This window comes from Canis aureus, chromosome 1 (genome assembly GCF_053574225.1).
Source record: "Canis aureus isolate CA01 chromosome 1, VMU_Caureus_v.1.0, whole genome shotgun sequence".
NCBI classification, from domain to species: Eukaryota; Metazoa; Chordata; class Mammalia; order Carnivora; family Canidae; genus Canis; species Canis aureus.
In genome coordinates, this window is record NC_135611.1 from 119897080 (window position 1) to 119913458 (window position 16379).

At 50.3% G+C, this 16379-nt stretch overlaps 1 protein-coding gene across 4 annotated transcripts in view; it reads right to left on the bottom strand.

Annotated features, from left to right (window-relative positions):
- Positions 1 to 16379, bottom strand: part of TDRD12 (tudor domain containing 12) — a 70740-nt gene that overhangs the window by 1961 nt on the left and 52400 nt on the right. For 3 of the 4 annotated variants that reach the window (XM_077856163.1, XM_077856157.1, XM_077856164.1), the window contains 9 exons: positions 10272 to 10459; positions 9286 to 9496; positions 7660 to 7752; positions 5578 to 5750; positions 2299 to 2402; positions 848 to 908; positions 647 to 760; positions 410 to 563; positions 258 to 324 (listed from right to left, as the gene is read on the bottom strand). In XM_077856163.1, coding sequence (XP_077712289.1) covers positions 258 to 324; positions 410 to 563; positions 647 to 760; positions 848 to 908; positions 2299 to 2402; positions 5578 to 5750; positions 7660 to 7752; positions 9286 to 9496; positions 10272 to 10459 — 1165 coding nt within the window. Of the gene's footprint in view, positions 1 to 257; positions 325 to 409; positions 564 to 646; positions 761 to 847; positions 909 to 1815; positions 2075 to 2298; positions 2403 to 5577; positions 5751 to 7659; positions 7753 to 9285; positions 9497 to 10271; positions 10460 to 16379 lie in introns of those variants that run through there. The other variant, XM_077856173.1, reaches the window with a different exon arrangement.

The following is a 16379-nucleotide window of genomic DNA, read 5'->3' on the forward strand; positions in this document are numbered from 1 at the left end:
GGTGTAGAGCTCTACCCATCCTGATATTTTCATTATTTTAGGCAAGAAATGAGCAGGGAAAATCTGCCTTCTTAGAGAGAAGCTATTCTCCTGGGAAAAAGATCTGTCGAAGTGTCACAAGAAGGTACGCTTCTAATTACGAGTGGATACCTCCTCAACCCGGAGCAGGTGCCACCAGGGTCACATGAGGGCTTCCTGTTGACGCCCACCCCCAGGGCCACGGCCAGTGGCCAAACCTCCGCCAAGCCCCCACTTACCCTGGGGGAAGTGGCTGTCCTCTTCACATTCTTCCCAGTGATCGAAATCAAAAGCCACATTAGGATTCTGTTCAACGGAACGGGTGACGCTGAGTGACAGGCTAGGTCAGGCTCGCTGCGGCGCCGAGACCTGCCGGCTCCTCCCCACTCACCCTCTGTCTGAGGAGGCTGCACCACGACGCCCTCGTCTCCTTTGCAAGGGTGATCACAGGCTCCTCGTTCGTAACCGTGCACTCGCAGGCATCTTTCACTATGTTGGCCCGCAGCTCCAGGTCGGCCAAGTAGAATTTCTCTCCGGCCCAGGCACTAGGTGCACAGAAAGAAGGCCGCTCTCTTAGCGTGTTAGAAGCGACTCCGATCTAACTCTGGCGAGACACACATGAACCTACCTGAAAACGACTCTATCTCTGAAATATTTACATTTGTAATCTTTTACATTCCTTATTTTTATCTTCAGTATGACCACATCGTCTTTTTGGAACCACTTGATTTGTGGGTGGAAGCTAGGAGAGAAGACGGTGACTTACGTGGGCACCACTGTCCGTTCGCGGGGCGGGTGGGGAAGGGGCCCCGGCAGCAGGTGGACGTACCTTTTCGGAGGCTCTGTGGTTCTGCTACGGGAACAATCACTCGTGTTTTCAGGTAACGTTTCTGGGCAGAAAGTCAAATGTTCCAGTAAGTTATTCATCCGTAACCGTGCACTCTATGTACCTACGTGTACTCACTCTGTCCATGCGACTTTTAGCTGAGGAAGTACTGACAGCCTCAGTTTCCAAGCGTCCACTCGCGAGGAATAATTAGCAAAAATTAAAAATGCACGACCCGAAACGGAGCAGCGTTACCACCAGCAGCCAAAGGCTTCTCTGCGGTGGCCCCCGGCCACCTTCGCCTGAGAGCCGCAGAGGCGCCTGCCAGAGGGGAAGTCATCTGGTCGCCACTGTACGCGAGGAACCAGTGCCGAACGTGACACGTCCTAAAACAGCATCTGAACTCAGTCTAACACCCCTGAATCTTCCATCTGAAGACGTGAGCAACAATGTGGCCGCCTTAATCATAGTCAAAGACTGAAAGCAGCCTCCCTGTCTACCAACAGGTGGACGGATGTGCAACTTGTGGTGTATTTGTGTCACGAAACACCACTCAGCGGCAAGAAAGTCCCCACCGCTCCTTGCGATCATCTGCGTGAATTTCACGGAGAGAGAACACCAAGTGAGAGAAGCCACAAGAGGGTAGACTGTGTGCTTCTAATCAGCAAAACTGATGGTGATGGAGTCAGGACAGCGGTTCCTGGGACGGGTTTCAGGCGGGGAAGGTGCATGAAGGGGGTTCCTGGGGCTCTGGAAATGTTCGAGTGCATCAGTGGACACGTACACACGTGTCAACGGCTCTGATGAGCGTACGCTCAGGATGTGTGTACTTTTCTGGATGAGCATTATACCTCAATTAACAAAAAGGAAAAGTTTTTAAAAAATATATCAGAAACTGAAATGTCAAGAGTAGGAAGTTAGGTAAGACCAGTCTATGTCACCTTCTATAGACTTCATCCAGAAGTGGGAAGTGTCGATGCTGGAAAACTCCCGAGCTTTCATAATTTTAAGGGAGCCATGTTTTTTTTTTTTTTTAAAGATTTTATTTATTTATTCATGAGAGACACAGAGAGAGAGAGAGAGAGAGGCAGAGGCACAGGCAGAGGGAGAAGCAGGCTCCATGCAGGGAGCCCGATGTGGGACTCGATCCCGGGTCTCCAGGATCACGCCCTGGGCCGAAGGCAGGCACTAAACTGCTGAGCCACCCAAGGATCCCGGGAGCCATGGTTTCTAAAGATTTTTTAAAAATTCATTTGAGAGAGAGTGAGCGAGTGTGTGTGTGTATGTGCACGAGCAGGGCAGGGGCAGAGGCAGAGGCAGGCTCCCCGCTGAGTGCGGAGCCCGACGTGGGGCTCCATCCCACGACCCCGGGATCGTGACCTGAGCCGAAGGCAGAGCGTAGCCCACTGAGCCCCCCAGGCGCCCCTCAGTGAGCCATGTATTAAATCACCAACCATGCTTTTGGATTTCTGGGTTTGCCTGGGCATCAGCACCTCCTTCTGAGTCGTCCTGCCGTGGGCTCTGCGGACGAGCAGCATCCTCTGCTGGAGAAGGCACGCTAGGTGGAAGAGGTGCAGGTTAGCTCCGAGTCGAAGACACCGCAAGCTCGGGCTCTCTACGGGGCCCTCCCAGCGCGAAGGGGGAGGCAGGCAGCAACTGACCACGAGGTGCCAACCACACGGCCAGACCTGCGTGGGGCCTGCGACTCCTTCACGGAGGACGGTCAGGGCCCCAGCTCCGCTCACTGCCGCGCCCCAGTGGCAAGCCCAGGGCCGATCACGGAAACACACAGACACATACAGGCATGAACCCGTTTGCCAAAAAGGTTCCCTTTCAAACCATTTACCTTTGAGAATGACCAGCACTGCTCCCCTCTTCAAAATGGATAAAAGGGGAGGAAGTAAAAGCCACCTGTGCCCCCCTGCCCTAGCTCCCCAGCACCTCCTCCCCGAGACACCCCCTCCCCGGTTGGGTCCCATCTACAAACCTCTGCACAAGCAAGCATCACGCCAACTATGTAGAACTCACGTGCGCATCCCTTAAACACACGGACCCTACTCCACTCACTTCTCTGCCCCTTTGATCATAGTTAATAACTAGAGATAGGTCACGCCACATTAGTACAGAAAGGGCTGCCTCGTCCTTCAGAAAATTTTACGTTTTTTTTTTTTTTCTTTTGAGGAGGGAACCACTTTTACGTGGTTCAATGTTTTGAAATACAATGAAAAGGTCCTACACAGCGGAACATCTCCCTCTCGCCTGTTCCCCAGCTGCCCAGCTGCCTTCCTCGTGGGTGACAGCGTAATTCATACTTTCTGTGCAGCCTGTTAGAGAGAGTTCAAGCCTAAACGAGCAAGCCCATACACACACGTCCATGGTGAGCGGGGGTGCGTGTGCCTCCATGGGGACTGCTGGGTGACACATGGAGCCCGTGCGCAGCACCCCACAAGTGGCAAAGGCAGCACCTTGTGTTCCAACCACCCAGGCAGGGACCCCTCCCTGGGCCTCGTCCTCCCCACTTGCAGCACCAGACCCCCCGTCGCATGCTCTACTCCATCGCTCTCACTCCTTCACCAGACCCTCACCCGCTGGGGTTCCACCCGTCGTCGCACAGCCACCAAGCTGTGACTCTTCTCCACAACCGGCCGACTAGCCTTCCCCCGCTTTCCTGAGCCCCGGGCTTACGCTCCCCATAATCCTTAAACCCGACGTGTCCCAAACCAACTCAGTATCTCCTCCTCCCCAATGAGCACCCCGAAACTGTCCACCTGGCCAATACCCTCGCCGGCCCAGGGCTCAGAATTAGACAATCACACCCCCGATGCCTGTCAGTCACCAAGCCCCCTGGCTTCCAGACCTTCCACGTCCCCAGGGTCTGTCCTCTTTCCCAACCTGCTGTGAGGACAGCACCACTCTGCTCGTTCCGATCCGATCGCCACCACGGCTTCCCAATCCAGCTCCTGACACGGAGGCTCCCCGGGGCAGGCTCCACCCTCGTTCGCAGTCCTCTGCACGGCCACCTCGTGTGTGAGCCCACAGGTGTGCAGGACTCCCGCACACACAGAACCGAGGTGCCGAGGGCAGAACAGAGCCGGGGCTCAGGTGCAGCTGCTGGGTTTCACAGAGGTGACCGAGCCTCGTTTCCATCGAGTCCACTCAACTCTCAAGACATGTTTTTAAAAGAATATCTTACAAGCAAGTGTGGAGCGATTTTTGTTGCCTCCAAGCCTGTAGAACGGACAGGTCTCCTAATCCCACAGGCCCAAATGCATTAAGGTAAAAACTAACGACTTCAGACTGGAGTACTTCAACCTCTGCATCGTGCTCTTTGAAAAACTCTCCTGCGCTCGTCTGTCGCCAGGGGCCCCGCGGCGGATGCCAGGGTCGCTGGCCGTGCTCGCCCGTCGGGCCTCCTCTCGGCTCCCTGCACCGGGAAGCCCTCCCCTGCCATCTGGGGGTCTGTCCCCAGGCCTCCTTCGCTGCTGCTCCTCCTCGGCCCCCCGCCTCTGCCGGGCTCAGCTCTCAGACTCTGGCACTCGCTCCTCTGGGCTCGCAGCCAGGCCCGGGCCTGCCCACGGGGCTCCGCGGAGCACAGGCCACCACCAACACTCGGACACCAGCTGCTTCGCGCCACCTCCAGGGGCCGCCCGGGCCGAGCCACCCTTGGCACAGCCTCGGCCCCACCCCACCTTCTCCACACTGAAGCCGAGCCCCTTTGGATGGGGTCGCTGCTCTGCTCCAAACCTTCTCATGGCTCTACCTCCTCGGAGCAGGGCCTGGTCCTCGCAAATGGCCAAGGGCCCAACAAGATCTGGCCCTGGGCTGCTCTCCCGCCCTTCTGCTCTAGTCACTGCACCTTCCCCCTGTTCCCAGGGTCGGGGCGACAGGCCCCCTGGGATGGCCGGGGTCTTGCCTCTCCCTGGGGCCCCTGACACCGCGGGTCTCTGTGCAGCTCTGTGACCCATTCTCAACCCTTCCCCCCGTTCCCAGAGTCAGGGGCAACAGGCCCCCTGGGACGGCCAGGGTCTCACCTCTCCTGGGGCCCCTGACACTGTGGGCCTCTGTACGGCTCCGTGACCCATTCACAGACCTTCTTCCTATTCTCAGAGGAGAGGAGGAGGTGGAAGAGGAGGAGGAGGTGGAGAAGGTGAGGAGGACGTGTAAGAGGTGGAGGAGAAGGTGGTGGTGGTGGTGGTGGTGGTGGTGGTGGTGGAGGAGGAGGAGGAGGAGGAGGAAAAAGTGGAGGAGGGACGTGTAAGAGGTGGAGGAGAAGGTGGATGATGTGAAGGAGAAGGAGGAGGAGGAGGAGGTAAAGGAGGAGGAGGAGGAAGAGGAGGAGGAGGAGGTGAAGGAGGAGGTGGAGGAGGAGGACACGATTGCGCCTCACACCCTCTCTGACCTGGGGTCTGGCTTCTGTGCTCAGAAAATCCACCTGACGACACTTACCGTGGGTGTGTGCTTTCCTGCATGTCAATAAACACTAACCAAACCTTACTCTGTGAGACATATGGGTGAAACAATACGCTGGGGATTTGTTTTATGATATTCCACCAAAAATAAAACTGCACATTGAGGTATGGATAAAGTGAGATTCCCCAAATCTGAGAAATTATTGGAGGTGAGTGATGGAAACATGGGGATTCAGAAACCTACCCAACTTTAAAAAAGGCCCCTATAAACTCCTGTTTCTAGTCCCACCAAACGGCACCTCCAAAGGGAAGATTAAAACTCACAGGGCCTGGCTCAGGCTTCCTTCACCAGCTGGCATTTTAGCTCCTTCGTATAATGTCTTCAGCTGTTCTGTATGCTCTGAGTTGTCAACGCCCATTCCCATCGACAAAATTTCAGCACGCACGTTATAATCAATGACAGATGTTTTCAAGTTTGAAAGTCTTGTAATGTGCACCTTGAATCAAAGAAAAAGTGTATTTGTGGGAACCGCTCTTTGAACTCTCAAATCAATGGAAAAGGCTCTTGCGCGACCCAGCGCTCTCACTGTGCCATGCTGGGCGAACGTGGGCTCCCTTCACAGCTCCCAGGTGATTTCATAACTGAGCGTACACGTCAGGTTCTTCCAGAGCCCACTCCCACCCTGCAGAAGCATGATGGGGTCAGGGGCCGGGGAGCCCCTAGGATGCTGGGACCACACACAAAACTCTTAGATCTTCCTGAACAAGGAGGACCCTAAGGCTCAGAGGTGCCAGTGCCCAGAAAGGGCCTATGCCAGGGCCCTATAGCCTGTGTTCTGGACAGATTCCTCCACTGGTTTTCTTCTGCAACCCAAATACTCTCATCCATCTTAATTTATACAAAAGATAAGGTTCTGCAACATTGTGCTCCTCCCCTCCTGTCAATGGGAGGTGCAGACCCAGGACTGGGCGTCCCTTTCACGTTGGGGGAGGGGAGCCAGGCTGAGACCAGCTGGAGACCTTCCTAAGTGAACACTGGGAACAGGTTCCCACCTGTGCATGGCAGGAGAGCCTCTCTCCACTCAAACTGGGGGCCGAGAGGTGTGAGTGGAGAAGGAAGCAGGTGTGAGGGCTGCCTCCCCCCCACGGTGCCGTGGACACCGCTATACAAGCTGTGGAAGCTGACGGGTGGATTTCTTTTTTGCTTCTTCATTTCCTTAGCTATAGTTTTAAAAATCTCTAAAAAGATTCCATTTTTTCCTCCCAATCGAGAACCAGAATATCGACTATTATGTAAACCAAGACCCCAAATCTTCATCTGACCTGCACCGGTAATCTTTACCTTCTGTGCTAAAAATCATTTTCTCCTCTGAACCCTTAATCTTACACCCAAACTCTTCCTTGTAGGTGTTAAGGCTTCTCCTGTCTCATAAAAATAACTTTCAGCAGAACAATTCTTATGAACTGAATTCTTGTGTTATAAACATACCAGTTAAGATTTAAGTCCAATGGAGCAAAACCTCAAATTGAAAAGCAGAGTTCTCGGGGTGCAGGCAGATAGAGGGGGCGATGCTGGCATGGGAGGGGACGCACAGAGGCCCCACGTACAGGTCCTGGTCTGACACTCAGTCCTGCTCACCCCTATGTCAGCTCCACAGGGTAGGAGTTTATGTTCACGGACAGAAGCCAAGTGTCCCGCACAGGACCCAGCACACAGAGTAGGTGCTCAATAAATATTTGGTGAAGGAATGAGATGGAAACTGCAAACATAATAAAACCTATCTCTGAAAACCCAAGGACTAGAATCCTCCACATGACCGATCCCATGTGGACACCTCCGTCCTGACATGGGGCTTCCCCATCGGTGTGGACAGTGTGACGTTGATTCACAGCGTACAACCAATGCTTGAAAAAACAATGGGATAGAATCATAACATCAGAGACTGTCACAAGGAGAGTTTCATAAGCTTGTCTCCCTGTGTGGGCGCGCTGAGTTGTAACATAAAGGATTCCCTTAAACAAAAAACCAAATTCATGACCCAAATAACATGGGAAAAACCCCGGCTCTCCCTAAACAGAACCCCCAAAGCCTCCATTTATTTGAGACAAACCATTATTCAAGCAAAAAATTAGAATACCAGGAATAATTTTAGAAGTCCATCCCAAAACAGACTTCTTTTAAGAAAACCATACACTGGGGGCACCTGGGTGGTTCTGTCAGTTAAGTGATGGCCTTTGGCTCAGGTCATGATCTCAGGGACCCTTGGACTGAGCCTCAGGCTGGGCTCCCTGCTCAGTGGGGTGTCTGCTTCTCCCTCTGCTCCTTCCCCTGATCGTGCGTGCACGTGCACAGTCTCTAAGTAAATGAAATCTTAAAAAAAAAAAGAAAGAAAACTGCATACTCACCATTGGATCGACCCACACTGTATTTCCCAAAGCCAGTATCACTTTGGCATCGTGCAATTTTCCAATAATTTTATGATGAATGTACCTGGTAACCTAGGAAAAGAACCACTTATGTAACTTCTCTGAAGCTTTAGGAAAATATCTTACTCGGTGTAGGCTGTATAGTTTCACAAAAAAACGTTTCCATTGAATTTCACCTGAGTCTCACCACCACCCTGTGAGGGAGGTGACAGAGGCCATCGTGTCCCTGTGCAGACAAGGATAGTAACAGGGGAACTTAATAAGGACAGAGCAAACAGCACCTGTGGACCCCCCAAAATGCAACCATGCGTCCTCGCCCCCCTCTGTGAACAGTCACCCAGTCTGTCTCTGGAAGCTCAGAGGCTGAAGCACCCCGGGAGCTGAGGGGCCCCGGGTCCGAGCACCCCGTCCCGAGCACGGGGCTGCTCTTCTCTCAGGACGCCCCTGGCAGGCACGGCGTGTCTCATTCTCACTCTGACCGAGACAGGAGGGAGCCGGCTCCCAAGATCAGACTCTTTTTTTTTTTTTTTAAAGATTTTTTATTTATTAGAGACACACAGAAAGAGAAAGAGAGCGAGAGAGAGCGAGAGAGAGAGAGGGGCAGAGACACAGGCAGAGGGAGAAGCAGGCTCCACGCGGGGAGCCCGACGTGGGACTCGATCCCGGGTCTCCAGGATCACGCCCTGGGTGGAAGGCAGCGCTACACCGCTGAGCCCCCCGGGCTGCCCAAGATCAGACTCTTCCATCACCCTTGAAGCTTGCACATTAATTTGAAAGACTACGCACAGAAGACCCTTCCGTGGCACGTGCCCACGGAGGACACCGAGCCAGCGCTGGCGGAAGGCGGGCGACGGCCACTCGGCAGGCAGTCTCTCGGTAGCCTGCACAGCGAGCTCGCGTGTTCGTCCGCTTCGTGAGAACACGCACCCGGTTATTTCCTGGACCACGTCTGACCTTGTTTATGATCCAAAGTGGTTTTACTTTGCGATGGTTTATTCCACGTCCCATTAGCCGGATGGTATGAAATTTAACCTTCCTTGAAGAGTCAGGAGCGTCGTCAGTAGGGACTCGGCTCCGTGATGGGCAGACGGCCGGCGGGGAGCGCCCCGGGGTGGCTGCACCGTGCACCACGCGCTCTCCTCCCTCCGCACCTGGCCTGCGTGGTGACACCCCAGGGCCTCAGCCTGGAGGCCCACAGGAGGTGTCCCTTGTCACTCCCTCTCCCGGCCCGGCCTCCCAACGCCAGGGGAGGCACCGGGCCTCACCAGGGAGTGTCCATCGCCCCTGCCTGCCTGTGACAGGGGCATCCACCTGGTGCTTACACTGCTGCTTCCCAGGCTCACGGCCACTTTATTTGGCCCTGATGCGTCCCTCACACCGATTCTGAGACTGTGAGCATGAATGGTGACGACGGCCGCCTGTACGAGGGTCTTTATTTTTTTATTTTTTATTTTTTTCCCCCAGAAAACTGAATTGTACCAGGGTCTTTAACTGTCCAGGAACAGGAGGCATTTCACCCAAACTCTAGACTCTACATTCAAATAAACCTCAATTCCGTGTATATCCTAAAAGGCAACAGGGCATAAAAAGCCAAAATAAACTTACCTTTGGATTCCACTCAACTTCGTTGTCGGCAGGCTTCACTCTGCAAACAATAAACTCCACCGCCTGGGGGGGCAGAGCGTGGAACTTCTCGGGGAGACGCAGCAGCTGGTCTCTGGTGATGAGTCCCGTCCGGCCTTCGTCTATGAACTTCACAAGGACACGGTCTGGACCCCAGGCGTCTTCCTTCTGGCTCATCTCCAGCACCTCAACCCTGGAGAACCACCGCGGCTTCAGTGTAACACAGAGACCCCAAAGGAAAACAATCTTTGCCTCAACCTACCCAGTAAATCCAAGAAGGCTCTAGCTGCAAGGCTTGATTCCATGCGAGAAATAAAAACCAGCTAGAGCGTCAACACCACTCAGAATGGCTTATTTAATTCAAGTGCACAGAAGTATAAAAACACAGAGCACTTTTGAATAGAGTAAATCCCTTTACCAGACAATAATGATGAAAATCAACACGGTAAATAGTGAAGTTACAAAATTTCCCAGCCTAGGCTACCCCAAGAGAGCCAGGAGTGGCCTTCGAGGGTGTGAGCAGGCCCCTGGGGCACACGGCCCGGGTCGGAGCCCCAATCGTGCCATTCACTGAGCTGATGCTGCACAGCCTACGTGATCTCACCAAGGCCCAGCCTGCTCACCTGTAAGAGGGGACCTGTTTTACGGGAATTACGTAGGGTTAAGTGAGGTGAAGGCATGTATGGAGGTGGCACACACGTGGTGGCCCCAGAACCGTCGGTGTGTAAATGTGACCCTGTCTTCTGTGCCCTGTGTGCAGATGCCCAGGATTGGACGAGTCAGGTGCAGAACTGCGCTGGGGGTTGAGGGGCGGGGGTGGACATGCCCCCCCTACCCTCCTGGGGGCAGCCAGGCTTCATACGTGCACACCGGGTCAGAGGGACACAGGGGGAAACAGGGATTCGATACCACTTAAAGTTGCCGCATGCTTCACAACTCTTAAGAGCTGAAATACAGAGAACTTTTACCTGTGGAAAAGTGTTTTTTCTGCTAATCCATATAATCCAAATTTCTCCACCTTTTCAACACTTGTTTTATTGCTGTTACCTTTAAAATACTCATTCATTTCAGCATTAAGAGTTGAATAAAGATCCACTTGTTTATCAACTATACGACCAAAGTAATGCGTTGCATTCGAAATATAAAAGGGTATTATCTGAAAAATAATCGACAACCACATTCAGAAAACAAACTCAATCTAAACCAAAAAGGTCTCTGCAGAAATCCGCATCTGACCTAAGCGCCCAAAGCAGGGATGGAAACCTGAACGAGGAAACTGGCCAATAAACACAGCAAAAACCTTCCCATACTCACCACAGAGAACTGTGGTTTCCCTTTAAATCTAAGGGAAGACTTTTTGTTAATCTTGGCATTTTTAAATTTTTTATTTCTAAAGATTTTATTTGAGAGAGAAAGTGAGAGAGAGATCATGAGCATGGGGAGAGGCTGGGCCCCTGCCGGGCCAGGGAGCCTGACACAGGGGTCATGACCTGAGCCCAAGGCAGATGCTTAACCGGCTGAGCCACCCGGGCCCCAATCTTAGCATTCTAAAGCTTCATTACAAGAGTTCCTTTGTTTATTCCCTAACTGCACTTTATAGAAATCATTCTTAAATAGCATCCCTCTCTTGAGCTCTTTCCGATTTTGTTCCTGTAACAAGCAGTATTTTATCAAGAGCCCACTAAGCAGGAGGCGCTAGGGATAGGAGATAGGCCACGTCCTACAGGGACTCCCACCCCCCACAATCCACACGCCGACAGATGGGCCACAGCTAGCGTGTGGTCAAGGAAGACGACTCTTAGGCAGCCCGGTGGCTCAGCAGTTTAGCGCTGCCTTTGGCTCAGGGCCTGATCCTGGAGACCCGGATCAAGTCCCATGTTGGGCAACCTGGATGGAGCCTGCTTCTCCCTCTGCCTCTCTCTTAGTGTCTCTCATGAATAAATAAAATCTTTTTTTTTTTTTTTTTAAAAAAAGGAGGAAAACTCTTCACATGCAAGTGGTGTGCAAGGGGCAACGTCGGGTTGCATGTATCTTGGGGCAACGTCGGGTTGCATGTATCTTAGCAAGAGTATGGAGAAGGCACTCCAGACACAAATAAACAGCCTGCATGAAGGCATGAGGTGGTGAGCTACCCCAGCAGAGGCCAGGACGGAGGAGTCCCCTGCTGGAAGGACGGAAAGGACAGTGCTGCTTGGGAGGCAAGGAGGAAGGGGTGAGGTCACCCCTTGTGATCAATCTCACAGGACTGAAGCCCCTGGCTCTCCTTTGTGGCGTCCCCAAGCTCCCCTGCTTGCTGTTTTCCCCACTCTCACTGCCCACCGGCCCTACCCTGAACCACAAAAACTCGATGTTAACTCCTACTCTGGGGACTCACTGGTTCCTCTCCCAGGAACAGTCTTCTCCAGGCCTTCCCATGGCTGGATCCTTCTTATCATTTGGACCTCAGTGCAGCTGACCCCTCAGAGAGCCCTTCCCTGCCCATATTCCCAAAGGCCCTGCAGTTCCCCTTCTCCACAGCACACGTCACAATCTCTCCCATTCACTGGTCCTCTGCAGACCCTCCCCAGAGGAAGACAGGTAACATGTCTGTCACCTTTCTGCAGCACGGTGGAGGAAGCTGCCCGAACAAACCCTCAGTGCTTATCCACCGTCTTAGGCAGGAAGTTCAACATCCCTTCCTGCATGGCAGATGGCCTCTTCTGGGGAAGTCCTTGCCGCTATGGTTTAGAGGCCCCAACAGTCCGACATTCTAGACATCAGCTCACTGCATGATGGCAGTCAGGGACCACATAGTGGCATGGAGGAGAGATACACCTGCTACAACGTTCTGAGGGACAAGCAGGGCATAATATATATGCCAATGACAAATAAATCTTTTTGAAAATGCACAAAAGGGCAGCCCCCGTGGCTCAGTGTAGTTTAGTGCTGCCTTCAGCCCAGGGCCTGATTCTGGAGACCTGGATTCGAGTTCCACATCGGGCTCCCTGCAGGGAGCCTGCTTCTCCCTCTGCCTGTGTCTCTGCCTCTCTCTCTCTCTCTGTCTCTCATGAGTAAATAAAATCTTAAACACACACATACACAAAGAAAAATGGCAGGCTAAATATGTACTAGGATGCAAGTGGTGATTGTTTAAAGGTGATGGGAGTAAAGGGGAGAGTTTCCTCCCCCCCCTTATTTCCCAATCAGAAGACTCTGTGCTAAGCCTCAGCACACACAGAGAACAAAATCCAGGCTCCAGCTGTGACAGTCTATGGCTGTCATCTCTGCATGGCATTAGCACATCTGGAGACACATTAAGTTGGCAGAACAGATGTGACAAAATGAAGCTTGTGGACTGGACTCTCCCTTGTAGAGAGGGTGACCAGCTGGTCCTGGTTTGTCTGGGGGCTCTCCTGCTTTCAGCACTGGACATTCCATGTGACCAGAAAACCCCCGGTCCTGGGCACACCAGGAGGGTTCCTTTCCAGCCACCTCCCCTGCCCCCTGCCTCTTTGTGCAGAACCGCACATAAATAATTCACTTTGTTACAGTCACAGGATACAAGGTAAGGACACAAAAGTCAACTGCACTTCTAAACAATCAAAACATGAAGTTCAAAGAAAAATAAGATTAGCATCCAAAAGCAAGAAATGCTAGGAATAAATTTAACACAATAAATACAAGATCATTCTACTGAAAAGTATACACATTGCTTAGAGAAATTAAAGATGGCCTAGATAAATGAAATGATGGATATACCATGTTAATGGACAAGACCCAGTATTGTTAAATGTTGACTCTTCCCATATTAACCTAAAGATTCAACACAGTGCCACCCAAAGTCTCATCAGGCTTCTAGGTAGAAACTAGCAAGCTGATTCTAAAATTTTCTGTAGATATGCAAAGGAACAGTCAGAAGGATAAGAAGACTGGCAAATTGGAAGACTCCTCTACCAGTCTCCAGGATTACTTATAAAGCTACAGCATTCAAGCCAATGTGGTACTGCATAAGGGCAGACAAAGAGACCAAGGAACAGAAGGAAGAACTCAGAATTCACAGATACGATCTTTTAATTTATATCAAAGGTGCCAATGTAATTGAGGAGGAAAGGAAGGTCTTTAGAACAGAAGATGCGGGATCCCTAGGTGGCTCAGCGGTTGAGCATCTGCCTTCGGCCCAGGGCGTGATCCTGGAGTCCCGGGATTGAGTCCCACATTGGGCTCCCTGCATGGAGCCTATTTCTCCCTTTGCCTGTGTCTCTGCCTCTCTCTCTCTCTCTCTCTCTGGGTCTCTCATGAATAAATAAAATATTAAAAAAAAAAGAACAGATGATGCTGGAGCAACCAGGAACCACCAATGCACAGCAACCACCCTTTGTACACTTGCCTGTGAAGAGTTGTCCTCCTTTTTTTTTTTTTTTTTTAAGATTTTATTTATTCATGAGAGACACAGAGGCAGAGGGAGAAGCAGGCTCCATGCAGGGAGCCCAATGTGGGACTCGATCCCAGGTCCCCTTATCCACACTATATGCACGCAAATTAATTTGAGATAGATCACAGACCTAAATGTAAAACCTAAAATTCTAAAATAAAAATTCTAGAATAAAAAAAAAGAAAGGAATCTTTGCAACCTTAGGGTAGGCAAAGATTTCTTATGGCAAGAAAAGCACAAAACGTAAAATAAAAAAGTGTTAAAAGAAGACTTCATCAAAATTAAAAACCTCTGCTTTTCAACTGAGGAAAATTTTTGTAATATATCTGACAAAGCACATTCATAATCTACAAAGAATTCTTAAGACTCAACAAGACAACCCAAACTAAAAAATGGGCAAACACTGTGATACTAGCAAACACTAATTCATAAAGGAGATACACAGGGCCAGGTAAGCAGTGAGAAGAGGTCCAAGATTCTTTACCACCAGAGAAAGGCAAATAAACATTCATGCAAATGCAACAGAATGGCAAAAATTAAAAGACTGAGAACACTACGTATTGAGAATGTGGACCTATTGGAACTCTCAAATATGGTGCAATGAGAATGTAAAATGGTACACGTGGTTTGGCAGATCCTTACACGTGCGGGTGCACACACACAGGCCCGCGCGCACACAGACACTATGACGCCGCAGCAAGTCACCAGAGAGAAATGAAGGTGTAGGTCTAGAAAGACTTGTAACACACAAGTTCACAGCAGCCAGAAACTGCACACAAGCCAAACATCCATCAGCTTGTGGGCAAACAAAGGCACATCCATGTAATGCAATCCTGTTCAGCAATGAAATAGAACAACATAGGTGAATCTCATAAACCTTACACTAAAAACAACTATCAGACTCAAAGTCCAGACTGTAGGATTCCATCAATATGAAATCCCAGGAAAGACAAAGCTCTAGTGGCAGAAAGCAGGTCCAGCAGCCACCAGGAATTGGGGTTGAGGCTCAGGACTGTCAGCATGGGGCCAGCAGAGGCCTTTTCGGGGCGATGAAAATATTCCTGTCTTCACTGTGGTAGTGGTCACGCAATTGTATGTGTTTCTCAAAACTCAACAACCTATACACTTCTAAACAGTGATTTTTATTGCATGTAAACTGTACCTCAATAGAGCCAATTAAAAGCAGGGGTCTGGTTGAACGGGTTCTAGAAAGGTGGCAGTGGTAAAGGGGCATATGTCCTGACTCTCTGAATCTCCACATAAAGAGAGCAATGAGATGGCAAAACCAAACACCAGGGATATACTTTGCAACAAAACTAATTAACAAATTACCCCCCCACCCCAGACACCAAAATAAAAGCTGACGAGGAAGATAAAAAGGAGAAAATCTAAGTGACCTTGGGTTTTATGATGACCTTGTGGATATGGAAACAACTAGAAAGTTGGGCTTCATTAAAATTGAAAGCTTGGGATCCCTGGGTAGTGCAGCAGTTTGGCGCCTGCCTTTGGCCCAGGGCGCGATCCTGGAGACACGGGATTGAATCCCACGTCGGGCTCCTGGTGCATGGAGCCTGCTTCTCCCTCTGCCTGTGTCTCTGCCTCTCTCTCTCTCTCTCTCTTTCTCTCTCTGTGACTATCATAAATAATAAATAAAAATTTAAAAAAAATTGAAAGCTTGTGCTCTGCAGAAGACTATAAGGAGAATGAAAAGGTAAGCCACAACTGGGAGAAAATTTTTGAAAACCTGTTTCTGATAAAGGACTGGTATACAAAATCTACAAAGAACTCTTAAAACTCAACAAGAAGAAAACAGACAACCCAATGAAAAAAAAACGGGCAAAAAATCCTGAACAGATAGCTCACCAAAGACGACGTACAGCTGATGAATAAACACATGAAAAGATGCTCAACACTATTGGGGAATTGAAAAATAAACAATGAGGTACCACTACACCATGTGTCTCTCATGAATCAATAAAATCTTTTAAAAAATGGGAAAAAAAAGAAAACAAAATATAAGAAAAGATACATACATGATAAATATGTACAAAAGAACAACACATATCAAAAAAATTAGGAATGAGGTGACAGAGCCAGGAAGAATGGTACAAATGAGCTGAAGAGATCTGCCTTAGAAGAAGGGAAGGTAAGAGCAATCTTGAACTCAAGAAGTATTAGAAAGTATTCAAAAGAAAGTGACACACTCTTAACTCAGCAATTTTATCTACATTTCAGAATTATGGATGTTCTGAAAAGATGTGTATGCTATCACACTATTTTTTTAAAAGATTTTATTTATTTATTCATGAGAGACCGAGAGAGAGGCAGAGACACAGGCAGAGGGAGAAGCAGGCTCCACACGGGGAGCCCGATGCAGGACTCGATCCCGGGTCCCCAGGATCACGTCCCGAGCTTAAGGCAGCCCTAAACCGCTGAGCCACCCAGGCTGCCCACATCACACTATTTTTAAGGAAACAACTTCCTGAAAATATAACTAAAATACCTCTTAACTGTTGAAGTGGTTTATCTATTTTCCTAATTTAACCTTGCTTTTCTCAATGAACTGCGGTCTTGAAATAAGGCACCTTTAAGGACCCATGCCTGTCGTCAGATTAATGGTGGTACATTAAGAGCGTCATAATGATTCTGCTGCTTCAGAATGAAG